At 39.3% G+C, this 22,031-nt stretch overlaps 2 protein-coding genes across 3 annotated transcripts in view; one reads left to right on the top strand and one right to left on the bottom strand.

The window, feature by feature from the left end:
* The window catches only part of P2RY14 (purinergic receptor P2Y14), a 51,062-nt gene extending 35,168 nt beyond the window's left edge, over nt 1-15,894 (top strand). For both annotated transcript variants that reach the window (XM_028103069.2, XM_028103070.2), the window contains 2 exons: nt 9,650-9,758; nt 14,009-15,894. In XM_028103069.2, the coding sequence (XP_027958870.1) occupies nt 14,033-15,055 (1,023 nt within the window). In that variant the 5' untranslated portion in view covers nt 9,650-9,758; nt 14,009-14,032 and the 3' untranslated portion in view covers nt 15,056-15,894. The remainder of the gene's footprint in view (nt 1-9,649; nt 9,759-14,008) is intronic.
* Nucleotides 1-22,031, bottom strand: part of MED12L (mediator complex subunit 12L) — a 312,204-nt gene that overhangs the window by 181,054 nt on the left and 109,119 nt on the right. The window lies entirely within an intron of this gene.

The following is a 22,031-nucleotide window of genomic DNA, read 5'->3' on the forward strand; positions in this document are numbered from 1 at the left end:
TTCTAAAGTGATAAACTTTAGAAATGTAATGCTGAGCTGGGGATTTTTAAAAAAAGTCCTGGAAGACGGCACACAGCAGGAACAACTTTACAATGGAATGTATGTTCATATGGATTAAAATCATCTGTTTTCAAAGGGCAGAAATGAAGAACACAAAAACTCAAGGCAGGGTTACCTCTGGGTAGGGGGAGGCAGACAGCCAGGGAGGAGCACACAGGGAGATGCAGGAGGACTGGTGGGGTTCTGGCTCTCAGCTCGGAGCTGTGTTCTTTTTACTGTGCTTTTTACCTTAGATTACATAAATTCTTCTCAAAGTATGGAATATTCCATGAAAAAGAAATAATACTTTTAAAAGCAATTAGCATTGCCTATGTCCCATACAAGGTAACGTTCCCAATGAACAGCAGTTATTGCTATAAAATGTGAGGAGACTGAAAGGGATAACAAGACACAGTGACAGTTCAATGCAGGCCGTGACTAACTTAGTTGATGGAAAAGCTCCTCCCTATGGAGGTGAAGCCACCTGGCTCCTCAAATTCCAGGGCTGTGAGTGACCCAGAACTGCAGCAAATGGAGGTGGACCGTACAGAAGGGAAGGATATGAGGCAGCCCAGGTTCCAGAAGCACCAGGCACTGAGCTCTAAGGGGGCAGGATGGATCCACAACACCAACAACGCTGCCTGCTAATAAGCGCCCAAGGAACAGATGATAGATAAAAGGCAAAGCCTGCTTTATTGATGATGATTTTAAGCAGCGTTCTAAACAAAGATTATTTTGGCTGGAAAGAGAAAGGAAGATGGCTAAGAATAGAATAAGATGAACCAATTTAAGAATTGGCAGAGAAGCTCCCCAAGGTGACTGAGAAGAACAAGTAAGCAGGGTAACAGAGAAGTCTAAGAGACTGTTAAGCACCTGCTATAAGGTCAGGCACTGAGCTCAGGACTCTTCTCTCAAAACTCACACACACACACACACACACACACACACAAATACGTGCATATATGCACATATATACACGTGTATGCACATATACTGTAATATATATCAACCCAAAAAATACAATACACAAGCATGTATGTGTGTATACACACACACACACACACACACACGTACTTTCTGTTCTTCTACTGATCTGTTTTGAAAATGTGGTGCAGGCAATTATGACCCGTCTGTCCTAATTACTTCAATATGCATCTCTGAAGAATATTCCCCAGCTTAACCATACCATTAACACACCTAGAAATATTAATTCAATAATACTGTCTAACACAGAGCCTTTATTCAGATTTACACAACTGTCCCAAAACAATTCCTATAACTCTATCCTCTACTCCCCCACCAATCACCAATCACATTCACACATTATGTTACTTCTCTTTGACCTATTTTGATCTAGAATCGCTTCCTCCCACCCCATCACATATGTTCACTTTTCATGACATTGGTGGTTTTTTTTTGAGTCTAGGATGGTTGTTTTACAGAATGATCCAAATTCTGAATCTGCCCAATTATTCATCCACGATAAGCTTTTTGACAAGGTATGTTGTGTACATCTAATGGAATAATATCTAGAGGCACCAAATGTCAAATTATCCTATTTGGGGTAAGTTTGATCATTCAGTGTCTGCCAGATATCCCTGCTGAAAAGGTACCATTTGTTCTTTGGTATTCTAAATGACTGGAGAGTGATACTTGTAGACTGGAATATCCTGTTCTCCCACAACCTTTCACTGACTGGCTTTTCACACCCACTGAAGACTGCTGCCTCATCAGTTATTACACTGAGGTTGCAAAATGGTGACTTGCTAATTCTATCATTCATTCTACATTTTCTAGCTGGTATTCTATAAAGAAGAGCTTCCCCCTGTCTGCATCCTCCCTTTTTTAATCCCTATTCTTGTTTTTGGTTTTTGTTTTGTTTTGCTTTATTTTAGAAGGAGAGACATGGGGGGAGAGGGGGATAAGGGAGAGGGAGAGAGAAACTCAAGCAGACTCCTTGCTGAGTGCAGAGCCCAATGTGGGGCTCAATCTCACGACCCTGAGATCACAACCTGAGCCGAAAACCAAGAGTCGATGCTTAACCAACTGTGCCACCCAGGCGCCCCAATCCTTATTCTTAATATTACATCCCTATTCTTAATATCACTATCAATTCCTGATTTTGGTTTATTTTTCAAAGTACTTTAATCTCTTATAGTGATTCTTGTTGATATCCAAACTGTCAAATTTAGAAGTGCCTCCAAGGCAGCTCCCATGTCCTTTTTCTACATTTCCTCATTGCACTGAGCACTTCCTTGCTTTCTGCCCACGTGGTTTATCTCAACTCACCTTGTACTTTCCCTGTGCCTTATTAAAATCAGTCATTTCTCCAAGAAGCCCTGGTTCCTTTTAGTGGGCAGGAATACTTAGAAACAAGATGAGCTCACTGATACTGGCAATCAGTATTTCTCCATCTAAAGAAGGTTTTTACCTTTGTTATTTAAAGACGGAAAAGGCTTGAGCAACTTTATAGCTATTGAGCTGTCATGACTTTTAGACCTATGCATTTTTACCCTGTCTTATTAAGGACTTGTGTAGGTTTATACCTTGCAAGCAAATCACTTCTAGGCAGAGAGAGATACTGAAAATATAAGAGGAAAGCAATAATGTATAAAGATTAGAAGTCCAGAGTAGGCTGCCAAAAAAAAGGCATGGAGTAAAACCAAACCAGTCCAGGTCCAAGCAAGCCATGTGCATAAAACTACAATGGGACACTCATTACCTGGTTATTATCATATTTCTCACATACAGACATTACAGCTGAGGCAACAGTGAAATGCCATCTAATAGCTCCCATGGAGCATGGCAAGACAGAAGATGATTTTCTTATAATGTACTTGACTGACTCATACGGAAATCCACTGTAAAAGTGAAATAATCACAAATGGAATGGTCTAAAAAGGACACATACATTCAACAATGGATCCCAACCTATGGACCTAGGGCTCACAAAAAGGAAAGGTCTTTCGTTTCACATATACTCTGAGCACCACCTTTAAGATGCACAAAATGGCATCTTTCACATTTAAGTTCTACTAATTTTGAAATGAATATAGTTGCTTCATTATCACATGTTGTGTTTAATAGAATACAAATTCATTTACAGAACTGGCTAATTCAAGTGATTGTCACAATATATTTTATAAAAATCAAAGGTTACTGATTCTTCCAACATGGAGGAAGTACATCAAATGTTAGGTTTTCAAGTGTTATGTATGAGAATCAGTTTTTTACAGCATTCCCACTCCCACCTAAAGTCCAAAGTATTTATATTCTTTTGCTTGGGCTATGTACAGCTGAATCTTGAACAAACATACAGGTGGCTGATATTTGCTAAGTAGTTAAAAGTGTGGGTTTCCCAGAAATGAAAATCTATTCCCAACCCCATAGCAAAGGATATGCATTAGCGCCCTTAGCTCCAAGATCTGAAGATCTGAGTAATGCATGCCTAACTGAGAAATGCAAACATCTCAGTGAGGCAAAAGGAGGTCAGAGATTCATTTCCTTGCCTGGCCTAAGGGAATAGAACCATGTATTAAAAAACAATGCTGCAGAACAGGCTGGAAAAAAAATCAGGAATCCAAGTAGCTCAGTCTAATTCCAGGCACAGAGAGGAATCAGTTCCCAGAACTGTGAAGGCTAGAGTTTCATAGCTTCATGTCACCTTCATCAAAGACTCAGGCTTGTGTGGATTGCTAAGGAAGACCCGACACACACTTTGGGCTTCACACTTCTTACTCCCAATCACTGAGGGCCACTTCCTGTGACTAGAACAGAGGGACCATCGGCAGCATAACCTTCCGCCTTTCTTTCTGACACAAGCACTTTGGGGCCAGGTACCCGAGGAGGTGCAGAGCACTAAGCCAAGGGTCTACTGTGCCGCTTGTAGCCCTCATTTCGGTGCAGAACATCAACCTAAAATAAACATGGGGAAGTAAGTGAAAGTGTGTGGGGGGAGCCTGACCCAGGAGAAGTCCCGGGCAGACTGAAAGTCCCAGAGACATTTGATTATTCCATTATCAGCTGAGTCACTCCCTGAACCCACACTGTTCCCTCTGCATCACATACTGCCAGGTACCAAGTACTGGATTCTTACAGAAAGGGGAACTCTATGAAGCAGCAATAACTACCCCCTCATTTTAGAGATGTAAAAACTGAAACACAGAGGCACTTCGTAACCCAGAGCTATTAAGTAATTAAGCCATATTTCTAAACAAGGTCCACTGCATCCAACATGCATGCTTTGAATCACTACACTGCACTGTCTGCCTATTAGTCCAAGAGAGCAGTAAAGAAAGAGGGAGACCTTCACATTCTGAGACCTAAGCATTTGAATGACTTACTACCTTTGAGTTACTCATTATAAAGATAAGATTTAGCAACAGCAAAAGAGCTGACTAAATTCTCTTCATATACCCAAATGCTATCAAATACACCTACCATTAAGGGACTATTCCATTGGTTCTCAACTCAGGAGCACTTAGAAATGTCTGGACACCTTCCTTTGTTGTCATAAATCATGGGGTGCTACTGGCACCTAGTGGATAGAGGCCAGGGATGCAGCTAAAAATCTTAAAAAGCACAAGACAGCTCACCCACAAAAAGCTGGAATTTTTAAAAAAAAGTCAACAGTGCCAAGGCTGAAAAACCGTAGGCCATGACAAAAAGCATAGATGCAAAATCCTCCCTGATCCATCCTGACAAGCCAGATGCAGTTCCTGCTATAGAGGCTAGCAATAGGTAACCATTTTCGTGGCCCCAAAAGTTTGGCACCTGTGCTACACCTCCCCTACCTCTATCAGCTCCCGTAATGCACTAAAACATGAAGACAGACCTCTGAGTTCTTAGATGTGCCAGTCTTGCACTTTGCTACCAGTTCTAAGTATTTTAAGGGAAGTGGTTAGAATTAATAGTAAAAACTAGATTTGGGCATTATCCGTTTATTATCCATACTAACCCAATGTCCGTTATCACACATAATTTAAGCGTGGCTCTATTCGTAGCAGAAATACACAAATTTATGATTCTCATGAGTTTTAGTCTGTAAATAGGGAGTCCCAAGAAAAAGGCCTGGCAGTCAAGATAGAGCTGAGCTTATGTATTGGTGGAAGAAGCTCCCAGATACCTGCAATTCAGCCTAAGAAGAGCATGCAGACATTTCTGATGTGACAAATAATTAGCACAGCTCCTTAATCTGAACTATGTAACCACAGCATTCATCCAATTATAAGTTAAATTGAAGCATGTTTATCAGACTCTAACTGAAGGCGAAGTCAACAGGCCATAGTGGCCAGGAGTTAGGAGGATCAAGTCAGATGTAATCAAGGCCTCATGTCTACTACAAGAGAAAACTGGCTATAGGCGACAAACAGGAACAAGCAAAGCCCTCCTTGGGCCACAGAACCCTGGGAGTCCTTGGTGGCATTCAAACCATAGACAGCAGACCTGGGTTTCCTCCAGCAGCAGCAGTCTCCACCACTTACTAATTAGTGTCATTGTGTTAATCATCGTAATGAGTGGTCCAATTCTATTCCTCTCCCAGCACATCAATGCACAAGACAGAAAGCTGAGTCAAAATCAAAAGTCACAAACACATTCATTTTTTTTTTTAAAGATTTTATTTATTTATTGGACAGAGAGAGAGGGAACAGAAGCAGCGGGAGAAGGAGAGGGAGAAGCAGGCTTCCCACTGAGCAGGGAGCCCGATGTGGGGCTCGATCCCAGGACCCTGAGATCATGACCTGAGCCAAAGGCAGATGCTTAACGACTGAGCCACCCAGGCGCCCCCAAACACATTCATTTTTAAACACTTTCAGAAACTGGGAAAGAAAATGGAGGTTTCTCCATGCTGTGGTACCTGGAGACTAACTGGAAAACCTGAAGGTGTCCACACCTTGCAGAACTTCAAAACCTAAATAAAAAACAGAACATACATACTTGCAAACTCACACACACATTTGCACCTGCCCTTTCAAAAACAACAAAAACAAAAACAAAAATAAAAAACCAACACTGGCTAAGTGACTCCTAAAGGCAAGATTCCAGAAACCCACAACTAACATCATACTCAATGAAGGGAAACTGAAAGCTCTTACTCGAAGATCAGGAACAAGATAAGGATGTCTGCTCTCACCACTTTCATTCAACATAGTACTGGAAGTGTTAGAGCAATCAGACAAGAAATAAAAGACATCCAAATTGATAAGGAAGAAGTAAAACTGTCACAAATGGCAGATGACATGATGCTACAGAAAACCCTAAAGACTTCACCAAAAAATTATAATAAATGAATTCAGTAAAGCTTCAGAGTACAAAATATACAGAAATCTGTTGTATTTCTATACACTAATAACAAAGTAGCAGAAAGAGAAATTAAGAAAACAATTTCATTTACAATTACACCAAAAAGAATAAATTACAGAGGAATATTAACGGAGGAAGTTAAAGGCTTGTACTCTAAAAACTACCAAACACTGATGAAGGAAATCAAAGATGACACAAACAAATGGAAGGCTGTATCACACTCAAAGAATGGAAGAATACTGTTAAATGTCCATTTTACCCAAAGCAATCTACAGTTCAATGCAATCCTTATCAAAATACAAATAGCATTTTTCACAGAAGTAAAACAAGTAATGCTAAAATTTGTATGGAACTTCAAAAGATCCTATAGAGCCAAAGAAATCTTGAGAAAGATAAACAAAGCTGGAGGTAACACAATCCCAAATTTCAAGATATACTACAAAGCTAGAATAATCAAAATGGTATGGTCCTGGCACAAAAAGAGACACACAGATCAAAGGAACAGAATTGAGAGCTCAGAAAAAAAACCCACACTTCTATGGTCAATTAATCTATGACAAAGGAGGCAAGACTATACAGTGGGGGAAAAACAAGCTCTTCAATAAATGGTGCTGGGAAAACTGGACAGCTACATGCCGGAAAATGAAACTAGACCACTTTCTTATACCATACACAAAAATAAACTCAAAATAAACACCTAAATGTGAAACTGAAACCACTGAAGTCCTAAAAGAAAACAAAGGCCATAATCTCTTGGACATCAGCCTTAGCAACATTTTTTTAGACGTATCTCCTTAGTCAAGGGAAACAAAAGCAACAATAAATTACTGGGACTACACCAAAATAAAAAGCTTTTGTGCAGCAAAAGAAACCATCAGAAAAATGAAAAGGCAACCTAAATACTGAATGGGAGAAGATATTTGCAAATGAGATCTCTGAAAAGGGGTTAGTATTTAATATTATATAAAACTTACACAATTCAACACCAAAACAAAATAATGTGATTAAAAAATGGGCAGAGGATTGAATAGACTTTTTTTTTTCCCCCAAAGAAGACATCCAGATGACTAACCGTCACATGAAAAGATGCTCAACATCACTGGTCATCAGGGAAATAAAAATCAAAAGCACAATGAGATGGCTGTCAGAATGGTCACTATAAGAATCTGGAGCCCAGCAGAAAATGGGTTTCTGAGAAGCACGGGGAAGGAGTCGTCAGTTACAGAGGAAAAAAAAAAACAGTAAAATAAACTAGCATGCTTATAATGACTCCCCCCGCCACCACCAAACACACCTAAGACCTAGAAGCAGAGGACACTGCTTACCCATACCAAGGAGTCACAATGTTAGGGAGAGAAGCAAGACCAAGAGTCAAGGTGGAAGACGTTCTAAAATATCCAACTGACCAGGAAATAAGAAAGGCCAGAAGCCTGTTGACAGATTTTAGAATACTACTGAATAGAAAATATTTTTTAAGGGTGCCTGGGTAGCTCAGTCGTTGGGCGTCTGCCTTCGGCTCGGGTCATGATCCCAGGGTCCTGGGATCGAGCTCCGCATCGGGCTCCCTGCTCAGCGGGAAGCCTGCTTCTCCCTCTCCCACTCCCCCTGCTTGTGTTCCCTCTCTCGCTGTCTCTCTCTCTGTCAAAAAATAAAATCTTAAAAAAAAATTTTTTTTAAATACAAAATATCTTATGAAATACTTAACATAAAAATTACAAAATATGACTATAAGACTGAATAAGCAGCTATACATTAATCCCCTTTCTATTCAACTCATTCTAACATCTTTGGAGACCATCTAGGATATGACATATTGGCACCAAAAAGGGGAAGAAGAAAAAAAAAAAGATTAAGATTTTATTTATTTTGACAGCGAGAGAGGGAACACAAGCAGGGAGAGTGGGAGAGGGAGAAGCAGGCCTCCTGCGGAGCAGGGAGCCCAACATGGGGCTCGATCCCAGGACCCTGGGACCATGACTTGAGCCGAAGGCATAGGCCTAACAACTGAGCCACCCAGGCGCCCCCTCAAGTAGATTTCTATATTGTGATGAAATCTGTAATGGATAAACTCTAAGAAAGATTTTTGATTTCAGGGTTATCTAAGGGCAACTTATTTCCTACCTGGAGTCCCAATTATAGCAAAGAAAACCAAATGTTTAACCCTCCTCACCAAATATTTATTAAATGTCTATGTTCAGGGCTTGAAAAAGAAAAAAACCGCTACCCAAAGAGGGATCACCGGGCTAGCAGCATCAGCAGCACACCCAACTCCAGACCCTTAGAATCTGAGTCTTCCCGTTAGCATGATCTCCTAATGTGATCTGCACATTAAAGTCTGAGAAGTACTGGTTCAAAGAATTCAGAAAGGTGACAACATAGACCAAGGCTGAACCAAATCTAACCACCATTCTGCCAAATTCATGCTCTTCCTATCAGACAATATGGCTCTCAGGAGTTCTGTCTGCAAAATCCACACATCAGTCTCAGACTGGTGGCTCTCAGCCAGGGCAGACTGGGCCTCCAAGAGGACACTTGGCAATGTCTGATAACATTGTTGTCACAACGGGCAGGAGGAACAGGTGCTACTGGCATCTAGTAGATAGAAACCAAGGATGCTGTTAAACATCCTACGATGCAGAAAAAGCAGTCCTCCACAACAAATAATTACCTGGCCAAAAATATCAAAAGTGCAAAGGTTTTAAAAAAAAAGAAAAAAAAAAAACTAAAACAAAAACAGTTCCTTGATTTTCTAATATAGTCAATCAACTTCAGTAATTTAATGAACTGATTTGAGCATCCATATCCCATGGGGGAAAAAATAAACCAGTAATTACGAACACTTCCCATCCAACACTCCATAGAGTGTAAGGTTCCCTCAAGTGCTCATACCAGGGCTGCCTGGGTGGCTCAGTCAATTAAGCATCTGCTTTCGGCTCAGGTCATGATCCCAGGGTCCTGGGATCAAGCCCCGCATGGTCGAGCCCTGAGCCGGAGCCTGGCATCGTTGGAGCCTGGCATTGTCGGGCTCCATGCTCAGCAAGAAGCTGCTTTTTCTTCTCCCCCTGCCCCTTCCCCCAGCTCCTGCTCTCACTCACTCAAATAAAATCTTAAAAAAAGAGTTCATACCAAATCAATAATCATCAACACTGACAACCAAGACCAATACAGTAAAACAACAAAGGTACATGTTGTAATATTTCATAATTATGCAAGCTAAATTCTAAAAATACATTGCTACCATATATTACTTGGACAATAAAAACATTCTGGTCTTCACTTAATTCTTCATTTTTCTCCTACCATACAGGATCATTAGTGAAGGAACACTATGGCCACTTCAAGATGACAAGCACACACTGGACTAAATTGTTTCACTGAAACGAAACCTTCTAGCAAAAAAAGAAAAAAAAATTAAGGTAATTAAAAAGACTCTCTAGTATCATCAAGAGCTTCATTAATTTTATGAAATTTATGAATGAATACTTCCTCTTCTCCAGAGAAAGTAGAATTAAGACACTCAGAATGGTGGAAGAAGATGGTCCATAGGTAAGAGAAATAGAGGTCAGTGTGTATACTTACACAAAAGATGAGTACTGAGCCTCAGGCTGACTAAGCATGTTTTTATTAAGCTGAATGTTTCTGGAGTGACCATTGCTTTGTATGGCCTGTATCAGCTAAATTCTGCCTACAGAGAGCACCCAGAGGTTATATGTAATTCTCTACACTTTGAAAGCACTTAAAAGTGCCACAATCCTGACTTTATATTGTGCTAAGGAATAAGGGCACTCACTTTAAATTAGAATGAATCTGTGGCATTTAGCCACAGTTCTAGCTGTGCAGAAAGACTGAGAGAAAGCAATTTATGTGTTCCTATTAGACTTTAATAGCTATCTTTTGGTCTCATGAATCCCATCCTGCCATGTTCTTTAATTATGTTACCAAAAGACCCAAGTGATGGAATAAATTAAAATATTCCATGCCATTTCATTGTCTTTTACCTGATTTGTGGGATAAGGAGGAGCCCCACCTACAAGAAGCTAAAGACATACTCTTAAGTGCCCCTTTTTAAAAAGTTCTGCCACATATAGAAATCTTTCTTCAAGGTAGTCTCAAGAACTTAGGAAGCATTGTTTACTTTCCTGAAGCTTTCACTACAGAAATTCAAGATAAACTCAAAAATTCAAGATAAACCTACATGGTCAGAGCTGGCTACACCTCCACAAACTGGCTCACCAGAGCATCCACTTTTTGGCTGACTGTCATCCAAAGATCTTTTCCCCCTTTGTTTTTCTTCCTTTGCCTATCTCTCATCTTTAACAGGCTGGGACAAGCTGCTTAGAAACAGTGAACCAACCAAGAGCCTGGGACAGAAAAGGGAGAGTAGTTGGATCACACGAAGACATTCTTTGTTTTCTTTCTGATTCACTTGTTTCTTATTTTTGCATCATTGTATAAAACCAGCATCAATATGTGACTATTTCCTCCATTTATGAAATGATTTGAAGTTTCGGTTAGGACCCTTCATCAGGACATTAAATCATCTCTACACTAAAGATAAGGAGAGGAGCCTGGGCAGATGTTACAAGGTCAAAGTGATACAAACAGGTCTCTGTTAGGATCTTGTCCTGTTTTTCATCGAACACATATTCCTACATTTTGGTCTCAATATACAATTGCCCTCACTTTCCATAGATGTCTCAAGATAGCTCTGTTTTCACACATCTCTCAATTTATCACTGTATAAAAGGCTGCCACACTCTGAGACACCAAGACCAAGTACAGTAAAACATGTACCTAGAGGACACAATGCCCTACCATAAACACCACTGTTCAAGAAAAGAAGTATTTAAGAACTTAAAAATTACTGCCAGAATTGTCTTGGGCTTACTTTTAGCTCATTCCTCAAGTAGAGTGTCCCTTTGTCTCTACTGTATCTAACCAAATAACAACACAAGCAACAGTGATACCCTGCTCTTTTCCCAACCAGCATGTATCAAACCTTTCTATCCTAAAACAGAGACTCTTACCCGTGATTGTTTCAAAACAGGTCAAATTAGCAAGAAGGTGATTGAGGGGAAAGACCCAAGCAAGCCTTGAGTATTCACTCCATTTCACAAGGCTCTTCTGCTCTAGAAGTTTACCTGGATCAGTCACCACCTCCATCAACCTCAAAGAGAGAGATGGGAGCAAGAAGGCAATAATGCACATCACAAGGGCATGTATGCTCAGATTCTCAACACTTTCAGGATTCTGAGAACACAGTTCTCTGGACCCATGACATCAGGCTATCAGGAAAGAAGACAAATTATTTAGTAGACACACTCTTTGCCATAGTGGACATTTAAAAATAGAAAATGTAGCCCCTTGGCTTACTATCTAAATTTGAAACAGATTATATAGACTTACAGAAACGCAAATGACTACAAAATATTATGACCAGAGCCAAGTGTGCAAGAAGTAAGATTTCCTTCCAAAGGAAGTGCAAGGAATGGCATAATCAAATGGCTAGAAGTATTTCCAGTGTTACCATATGGTATGTATGAAGAAGAATACACAGAAGCAAGGTATTCTTGTATAGGAAGTAGCATACCAAGTTTGCACATACGATTGTTTTATTTGGAATGTGAATGAATTTCATATTCCACATTTCCAAACTTAACTTCCTCACACTTTCGTCATTTTACTAACATAGCCGTTCACTCATTGTTTATAAACACCGTGCTTGGCGCCAGAATACAAACACGAACAAGACACATTCTCTGATCTCAAAAGAACCATTATCCTCTATAATCATTCTTTCCCATGACCCCTGACTACCTGTAAATTTCTTAAGAGCAACAATTCATGTCTTGAATTCCCAGAATGCATGTCCTTTTTATTTCACAAATATTTTAACTATCTCATGTCCTAAATATAATGCTAGGAATACAATGGTAAAAAAAAATGACATGATCTATGAAGGGGCTTACCACAGGAAAACAAAAACAAATGGATGGAGAGATGAGTGTTGAGACAGGAGAAAGGCACAGAACCAGGGGCACACATACAAAAGGACCTCACACCCAACCCACTCCAACTAAAGGGTAGGAGGGTCAAGTTTTCTAGGAAGTGATATCCAACCTGAGCCTCAATGATGAAGAGAAGTTAATGAGCCAAGAAGGTAGCAAAAAGGTCTTCCACACAAATCAAAGCTTGTGCAAAGGTCAAAGGTAAGATAAATCATGGAACCTACGAAGGGACAGATGGGTTCAGGAACTCATCGCTGAGGATTAAGGAAGCAGGGATCATCAGATCAAGAAGGGACTTTGTCAGGTTAGCATTAAAGAGTTAGGACTTTATCCCGAGGCCAAGGAATGACCACTGAAGGGTTTCAAGCAGGATGCTGATATTACATAAAAGATGGACAGTGAACATTTGCTTTGATGTATCAAATAATCTTTCAAAGAAGTTCTAATCTTCCCTGTACTCTAAAATCAGTATGTCTGACATCAGAGAAGAATATACAGGATTCCCTAACAAAAGAAGGTTTTGGGTAATACTTAGGACACTGTTGGCCAATAAAAATGTGATGCAAAATAATGTATGTAATTTTAAATTTTCTAGTAGTCATATTCTTAAAAAAGTAAAATTACATGAAAATAATATATTTTATTTAATGAAATATTTCTAAAACATTTCGGTAAGTAATCAATATTAAAAATACTGAGGTATGGGGCACCTGGGTGGTTTAGTTGATTAAGTGTCTGCCTTTGGCTCGGGTCATGATCCCAGGATCCTGGAATCAAGCCCCACATCCACTGGGGCTCATTGCTCACTGGAGAGTCTGCTTCTCCCTCTCCCTCTACCTGCTGCTTCCCCTGCTTGTGCATTCACACTCTCAATCTATCAAATGACTAAAATCTTAATAAATAAATAAATAAATAAATAAATGTAAAATAAAAATATTTTACATTTTTTGGGGGGGTACTAAGTCTGAAGTTCAGTGTGCATTTTACACTTACATCACATCTCAATCTGGACAGGCCACATTATGTGCTCTATAGCCACAAATGGTTGGTGGCTACCATATCAGAGTAGACCTAGAAAATACTTTGCAATTTTCTGGAATTTTTAAGGTACATTTATCATTTGTAGTCATTTTCTACTTTATAAAAATAATGCAAATCAGTTTTTTAATGGGAAAAAAAAAAGAATAACTCCATTTTGGAAGATAGTCATAATCCCATACCAGCTACATTTGGATGTGTATTTTTATAGGACACTATCCTATGTCCAAAACATATGTAAGATAGGCTTTTAAAAAGGTCAATATAAAGGTTAATACATTAAACAGAGTTCTGAATAAATGAAACATTCTGTTTTTACAGTTTTGTTACTTTTTGAGACGGTATTTAAAGCGTACTTTCGGGGCACCTGGGTGACTCAGTCATTTAAGCGTCTGCCTTCCGCTCGGGTCGTGATCCCAGGGTCCTGGGATCAGCCCTGCATCAGGCTCCCTGCTTGGCAGGAAGACTGCTTCTCCCTCTCCCACTCCCCCTGCTTATGTTCCCTCTCTCGCTATATCTCTCTGTCAAATAAATAAATAAAATCTTTAAAAAAATTTTTTTTAATTCTTTATTAGACACCATAAGTGCTCTTTGAGTGACTACTTGACTTTGCTTCCCAGGCCTCCACCTCCCAAAGTTACAAAATGATCAATTCCACCACCACACAGCCTCCAGAGGAGTCCTGCTCCCGTAACATCCTCATCACTCAGCAGATCATTCCTGTGCTGTACTTTGTGGTCTTCATCGCAGGGACCCTGCTCAATGGTGTATCTGGATGGATATTCTTCTACGTGGCCAGCTCCAAGAGTTTCATCGTCTATCTCAAGAACATTGTCGTTGCTGACTTTCTGATGAGCCTGACCTTTCCCTTTAAGATCCTTGCCGATTCAGGGCTAGGGCCCTGGCAGATCAATGTGTTTGTGTGCAGGGTGTCTGCTGTGCTCTTCTATGTCAATATGTATGTCAGCATCGTGTTCTTTGGGCTCATCAGCTTTGACAGATACTATAAAATTGTAAAGCCTCTTTCGACTTCTTTCATCCATTCAGTAAATTACAGCAAACTCCTGTCAGTGGTGGTCTGGATGCTCATGCTCCTTCTGGCTGTCCCCAACATTATCCTGACCAACCAGAAGGCTACTAACGGGAAGGTGACACATATAAAATGTGTGAAACTTAAAAATGAACTGGGACTTAAGTGGCACAAAGCATCAAACTACATCTTTGTGGGCATCTTCTGGATTGTGTTTTTTCTGTTGATCATTTTCTATACTGCTATCACGAGGAAAATCTTCAAGTCCCACCTTAAGTCTAGAAGGAATTCCATTTCGGTCAAGAAGAAATCTAGCCGCAATATATTCAGCATCATGTTTGTGTTTTTTGTCTGTTTTGTACCTTACCACATTGCCAGAATTCCCTATACGCAGAGCCAAACAGAAGCTCATTACAGCTGCCAGTCTAAAGAAATTTTGCTCTATGTAAAAGAATTCACTCTGCTACTGTCAGCTGCAAACGTATGCCTAGATCCTATTATTTATTTCTTTCTGTGCCAGCCATTTAGAGAAATCTTATGTAAGAAACTGCACATCCCATTAAAAACTCAGCATGACTCAGAAACTTCCAAAACCAAAAGAGGAAATACAATGCATGAAAGCACAGACACTCTGTGAATTCCCACCTCCTTTCAAACAAAATCCATGTACACATATTGCAGTCTTCAGTTACATAAGACTAAATAAGAAACATGTCCATGCTAATAAGTATAATCTCTAGGCATTACAATCCAATTTAGTATAATAATAAAAACAAAATATAAGTTTTCCTGCTTTTTTATAACATCAGAGAAAAAAGTAACACATGCATTACTCCATTTTATTCCTTCGAAGCAGAAGATTTAAATCACTAGCCTGGTCAGTTAATGTAGAAATTTAAATAGCATAAAGAAAATAGGAAGCAATCAAGGCAATTCACTGGGGTGTCTTCCTTCTCTAAATACAAGGATTAAGTTATGTGGTTTTTTATGTTTTATATGGAGACTTATTAAGCCACTAAATGAGCCTGGAGCTCTGGTGTTAAAATATTTTTAAGTGGACTCTATTGAAGGAAGCTGGATATTGGGAAGCGTTGCCGGCAACTTCCCCTGTTCAATGGCACTGGAAAAAAAACACGCTGACTGGAACAAAGACAAAAACATACACACATACACTGTGTGTACATACATACATCTAGGGGCAGAGGAAGGAGTCTTCTTAGAAAGCAAGAGGACTTGAAAAAAAGGAAAATCTAGGATTTACAATTATGAGTGAAAAATTACACATAAAGTGAAAATCTACATATCACATTTTCTGAAAAAGCAGATGAACTTAAAATGTGCAGATATGGGATATGGTTGCTGGCTTGTGAGTTATCAAAACTATTTCTCTGCTATTAACTGGCTAGAAGATATCTAGGCCATCTTCCAAATGTTCTTCTCAAACTATTTGTAAGTCATGTGCATATACTTTTTTCCCTTACTACATATATATATATAATAATAATATATAGTAAAGAAATTATTTTCAATAATGTTCAGTTTTTCTTTCTTAAAAATCAAGGTAGGTGGGGCACCTGGGTGGCTCAATTGGTTAGGCATCTGCCTTCGACTCAGGTCATGATCCCAGGTCCTGGGATCGAGCCCCACATCTGGCTCCCTGCTCAGTGGGGAGTCTGCTTCTCTCTCTCCACCTGCCCCTCACCCTGCTTGTGCTTTCTCTCTTTTTCTCAAATACATAAACAAAATCCTTAAAAAAAAAAAAAAAAAAACTTAAAAAAAAATCAAGGTTGGAAAAAATAATGCCAATATTCTTCATAGTCATGACATGGGTGGTCTCTTTAATAGGCTAATTATGCATAAAGGAAGGAAGACAGTTACCTAGTGTATTCAAAATTTTTATTTGCCACAGACTTTCCAAAATAAGTACTTCATATGCTCTGGGACCTCATCAGATTTTAGGGAAAACTCGGAAAATACACCTTAAATTGAGGAAGAGCTGGGAAGGTATTTACTCTCTGTGTCCACCTTCCACCCTCGTAAAAACTCCCTGCTCCCAATTCTGGGTCAAATTATCCTCTCTCAAAAAGAAACAAATCACCAACCTATGACAAATATGCTTGGCAAAACTAAGCTTGCCATATATGTTTGGTTAAATACATCTGCAGAAGAAATTGGCTGTGCTTATTCTTCACAATTCCCACTGGCCAGGACAAATGAGTAAATACTGGTGTTTTACATGCCCCCTCCCCACCCCGGGAGAAAATGAAAGTTATAAAGAAAATGAGGAGCACCAAATAATGTCTTTGTAACCACTGTGCTAAAGCAGATGGGTAATGTAGAAATCAAGATTTTTCAGGAAGCAACATGCAAGCCAGGTAAGAATATTGTAAAGCAACAACTGATTAACAGTTACTGCATATCAGGTCCAGAACTACAACAAAAAATATAGTAGAGCAATGGCAACAGTGGACCAATCCAGAAACTTCCCTGAGATTAACAGCACTATTTTTTTTAATTATGTTATGGACTAATTTCTGTAGCTAGTTTATAGTACAGTTTTATAATATATATTTATCTCTGAGAAAGTAAAATAACACTTAATCATATTTGTAGAAGCAGTGCTATGAAACAGTTGTAAGTATTTTAAAAAGTGACATAGGGGAAAGGAAAGCCACATGTTGTTAAAGTGGTTCTTCTGTGGGGATGTCCTGTCATGAAAAGATAATTTGCATGCCATTGGTATTTTGCAGAGAACTGGTGAGCAAAAGGCAATAACAGCTCTTTACCGTTGAAGACCAACCACACCACACCAGTTCTCTCCCAACCCCTCCCCACGCAAACCTCACAGTGCGGTTTACCCAAAAGGAAACCTCCTATCACTCTGGGGGGATGACCTGATGTCAGTTATTTTTTTGTATTAATAAAGATACTTTTTCTTCTTCTTCTTCTTCTTGTCCAGAGTCAAAAGATATAAATAGCAGCAATGGGGTTAAGGACAGAATAGAAAGCTAATGGCATATACTTTACTAATATCATCAAGTAGAAACAAAACTTAGTATAAGGGTGTTTTCTAGATTTCTGGGTTAATCTTCTAGGTAAACTCAATGGATCAGAATTGTTTAATTTGTAGGTGACCAAAAAAATACAACTAAAATTGGACTCCTGCAATAAAAAGAGATTTACTGGCTAATAGACCTAAACGTTCAAAGTTGTGGGTATGGCTTAATTTAAGGGCTGACAGAGGGCCTAAGCTGATGTAACTAAAGCTGGCTTTATACCATTTTTGCAGCCACCTTCCACGGTATTAGTTTCAACTCAAAGGAAGCTGTGAGCTCTTCTTTTGTGGTAGCAAAATGAAAGAAGCACTTCTAGACCTTAAATATTCACAGCCAGTCCTCCAGAGAATTTCTTCAGAAACTTGGGACTTGGCTCTCATTGGGTCATACTGGCTCATTTTCCATCCCAACCTGTGGCCAGTGGAATAGACATGCTGGTCAATTATGGCTGGACCCTGATATTAGAGGCAGAGTGGGCACTGTGATAGGCCCAGGGACAAGAACCAGAGAAAGTGAATTTCTCAAAGGAAAAGTCTCATTTTTACTGCTGGGGAAATAGAGTCTGGAGGCTGAGGAGATAACCAGCAGATGAGTACCACTGGCAGTAGGCAGCCTTTTTATAAACAACCATTGTGAGATTCATGCATCTCAGTGGGCAGGTTTCCTGTGTAATCTTAGATGATTATTATCTTTGTTTCTTGATTCTTATCACAAATATTTCTTTAATTTAAAAAAAAAACTTCAGAATATTTCCATATAGGTACTGAGTCAATTACACATATCAAAATGGAATCATGGTTTGGTTAAAATGTACGAATTCCTATCAATGGGGGATTTTTAGTCATAGTCAAGAGTCACTTTTGAATACCTTTCTGTTAGATTTCTGCAGTCCACATGCTGCAAAGCAGCTACTGGCTTATCAACTTCTAGCCACAGAAGTGTTTTTTTTTTTTTTTTTTTTAATTGCTGCCCCAACAAATAAAAACACGGGGAAACAGTTGGCTGCAGCTAAGGGCCTGCTGGCCTCTCCTGGTGAGGCAGAAGCTCTCAACTCACTATCGTTCCCAGCTTCCCTTGTTTTCTATTGTTTCTTACAACAATGTGTATCATGCCTTCTTTTCTATCATAGGCACCTGAGTTTATAAGCCACCCCGGGCACCCTGAGCACTTGAGGAGTTGCACTACAGCTTTCTCTACAGAAGGACCTGGAAAATGTTCCCTGTTAACCAGGTACACTCCAAAGCAGTTTCAGGGCTGGCAGAAAATATAAGAAGCTATGCCATTTTTATCTCTCCCACCTGCAACAGAAGTTCGAGTACAAGCATGAAAAGAGTTATTATAAAAAACAGGCCCATCTCAACAACAATGAAATATATGAAAAGTATTTTCATTGACAATGACTACTTGCTACTTTTTGAATGTGTTCATTGTGTCAATCTGACTTCTCTCATGGTCACAGTTAAGATCTCCGTGACCCATCTCAACCCACTTCACCTTCAGTGCTTTGGGGAACTGAAATACAAGACTCTGGACTCAGAATCATCTTGCTCTACTTCCAACCTCCAGATGTCACCAGCTCCAATCCACAGAGTGTCAGTGTATCAGGCGAAGCCCAGAGTTAACACTAATTCCTGCTTCCCTCACAAATCCCAGGTCACTGGTATAACTGCTAAATCCTCCTCCAAAGTGCATGATAAAGTCCTAAGGGCTTACTTTCCTATCATTTCATCTCCTGACACAGAAGTCCACTGAAATATGGCTCTCATCATCTCCATACAATACTTCACACTACTTAATATGATAATCCCTTTTCTAAACTAAAAGATTCTCTACATATAACCAGGAGCTTTTTCAAGCTGTTAATTATTTACATTCTACTTTTTTACACCATAGCTTTCTGAAGGAACACTAGATCTCTCTGATATTTACTGACTAAAATGAGAAGTTAATCCTCGTTTTGTTTGTAAACTAACCACCAATGTCAACTCCATATTAAATTCACTTTTCTAGTTTAAAAAAAAATACCACTATTAAAAAAATAAATAAAAAACTTGCAATGCCATGACCAAATGTATTTTCTTACCTGGGTAATACTATGAAAGTAGTTAGGTAAATAAAAACGAAAATGTTCTTTTTTAATAGGAAAACGAGGACTTCTATCAATGCTATTTAAAATAAGAGTTACTTAAGTGTTTAAAAAGTTACATTCAGAATGTCCTCGTTATTGCACAGCGAAAAAAATCATCAACAAAACCAAAGGCAATCTACTGAATGGGAGAAGATATTTGCAAACGATATATCCAAAAAGGAATTAGTATCCAAAATATATAAAGAGCTTATAAAACTTTACACTAGAAAAATAATATGATCAAAAAATGGAGAACTGAATAGACATTTTTCCCAAAACAGCCTATAAATGGCCAACAGACTCATGCTCAATATCACTCATCATCAGGGAAATGCAAATCAAAACCACAATAACATATCACCCCATACCTGTCAGAATGGCTAGTGTCAAAAAGACAAGAAATAACAAGTGTTGGCAAAGACGTAGAGAAAAAGGAACCCTTGTGCACTGTTGGTGGCAGTGTTAATTGGCGCAGCCAAACTGTAGAAAACAGTATGGAATTTCCTTAAAAAATTAAAAATAGAGTGGCGCCTGCATGGTTCAGTCGGTTAAGCGTCCCAACTCCTCCTCTAACTCAGGTCATGATCTCAGGGTCATGAGATCAAACCCCACGCAAGGTCCTCTTCCTCTAGCCGCCCCCCCATGCGTGCGTGTGTGCTCTCTCTAATAAATAAATAAATCTTTTTTAAAAATTAAAAATAGAAATACCATATGATACAGTAACTCCTGTACTGGACACTTACTCAAACGAAATGAAAACACTAATTTGAAAAGATATATGCACCCTATGTTTATTGCATTATTTACAATAGCCAAGATAGGGAAGCAACCCAAGTGTCCACCCATAGATGAATGGATAAAGAAGTGGTGTAGATATACAATGGAATACTACTCAGCCATAGAAAAGAATGAGATCTTGCCATCTGCAACAACACGTATGGACCAAAGCAAAGTGAAATAAGTAAGACCAAAAGACAAATACCGTATGACTTCACTTACATACAGAATCCAAAAAACAAATAAATACAGAAATAAAAGCAGAAGTAGAATGTTCTGGTTATGATGATAAGGCACTAAGGAATATCTACTATCTAAAAGAGAAGGAATAAAATAAAAAACAATCTATGCTTTATCAAATAATGGGGTAGCACTAAAAACATAGTAAGCCAATACTCAAACTCACCTTTCTACCTGTCAAGCTGGATGCTCTCCTCAGACTTCCCTTGCCAAGACTGAAACCAAAGTCTACTCCCCTCCCACCCCTAAATCACAGCCCCATACCATACTCTGCAGTGGTTCCCAGTGCCCATGATCTGGGTACTTCCCATCTCATTTCAGCTCCTCATTGTTTCTCACTCAAAATGACCACACCATAATCATCCCCTACCTGGTTTCTTGTCCGCTGCTTTCTCCCCTAACCCTATGGAATCCAACACCCACAGATTTACCAAGTACTGAGCTCTCCAGGGTTATTAAAGCATCTAAGATTGCCTAAAGCGATCTAAGATTTGGTCTCAGGCAGATCCTGCTCCGATACTCCAAGCACCCAGATTGCCTGAGAATCACCAAACACTCCCCACATCTCATTCATCTGCATCATCCGCCCATGCTGACACCATTCCCTCACTCCTCCAAAGCATCTCTTTACCACACCTCAGTCGGAAGGACTGTACTTCCTGGACTCCTACCAGTTCTAACTAACAGTATCACCGCAGGTACTGCAGATTCCTTATCACCCCCTCCACACCGTAACCTTTAAACATAACAAAAATATTCTCTAGCACCGGAGCTAAGGGGGCAGCCTGCAGTCAATAAACATTTGTTAGAATTTTCCTTAAGTACGTGATCAAAAAACAAAGACTCACATGGCAAGGGACAGGGAGAATTTCTCCAGAGAACCTTCTCCTAGAAGGTAACAACAGAGTTCGTAAAATGTATTCTGAGCTTTGAAAATGTGTTACTCACAACCTCTTCGGAAAAGGACCACAACTACTCAAGGGGAGAGAAAATGAACTTCAGTGACTAAAAACAAAGAAGATAACCTTTAAAAGTTCTTTCTTAGGGGTTTCCCTTATTATTTCATATCCATCACTCAAATAGCCCACAAATGAAAGGTCAAATGAACTGCATGTTGGCCCAATACCACCGTATGGTCAATACAAAGAACCAAAAGGAGAATGAATACACCCAGCCACTCTTACAACCGAGTTCGCATTCCAGGAATATGTAAAACACTTTTGCCTTCAAAATACTTCCAACTTTTTACTCTGTTTTATTAAAAAGGGAAAACCGAGATAGCATTTAAGTAATGCAGAAACACCAACATCTTGGAAGCTCTGTGTCTGTCTATGTCTCATTTAAAAAGGACTCTTATCTAATCACATCTGTCGCTCCCAGATTTGAAGCTACCAATCTCAGTGAGAGTCAGG

Source organism: Eumetopias jubatus, unplaced genomic scaffold, assembly GCF_037043125.1.
Source record: "Eumetopias jubatus isolate StellerSeaLion01/CBP00866 unplaced genomic scaffold, mEumJub1_p1.0 scaffold_1, whole genome shotgun sequence".
Classification (NCBI taxonomy): Eukaryota; Metazoa; Chordata; class Mammalia; order Carnivora; family Otariidae; genus Eumetopias; species Eumetopias jubatus.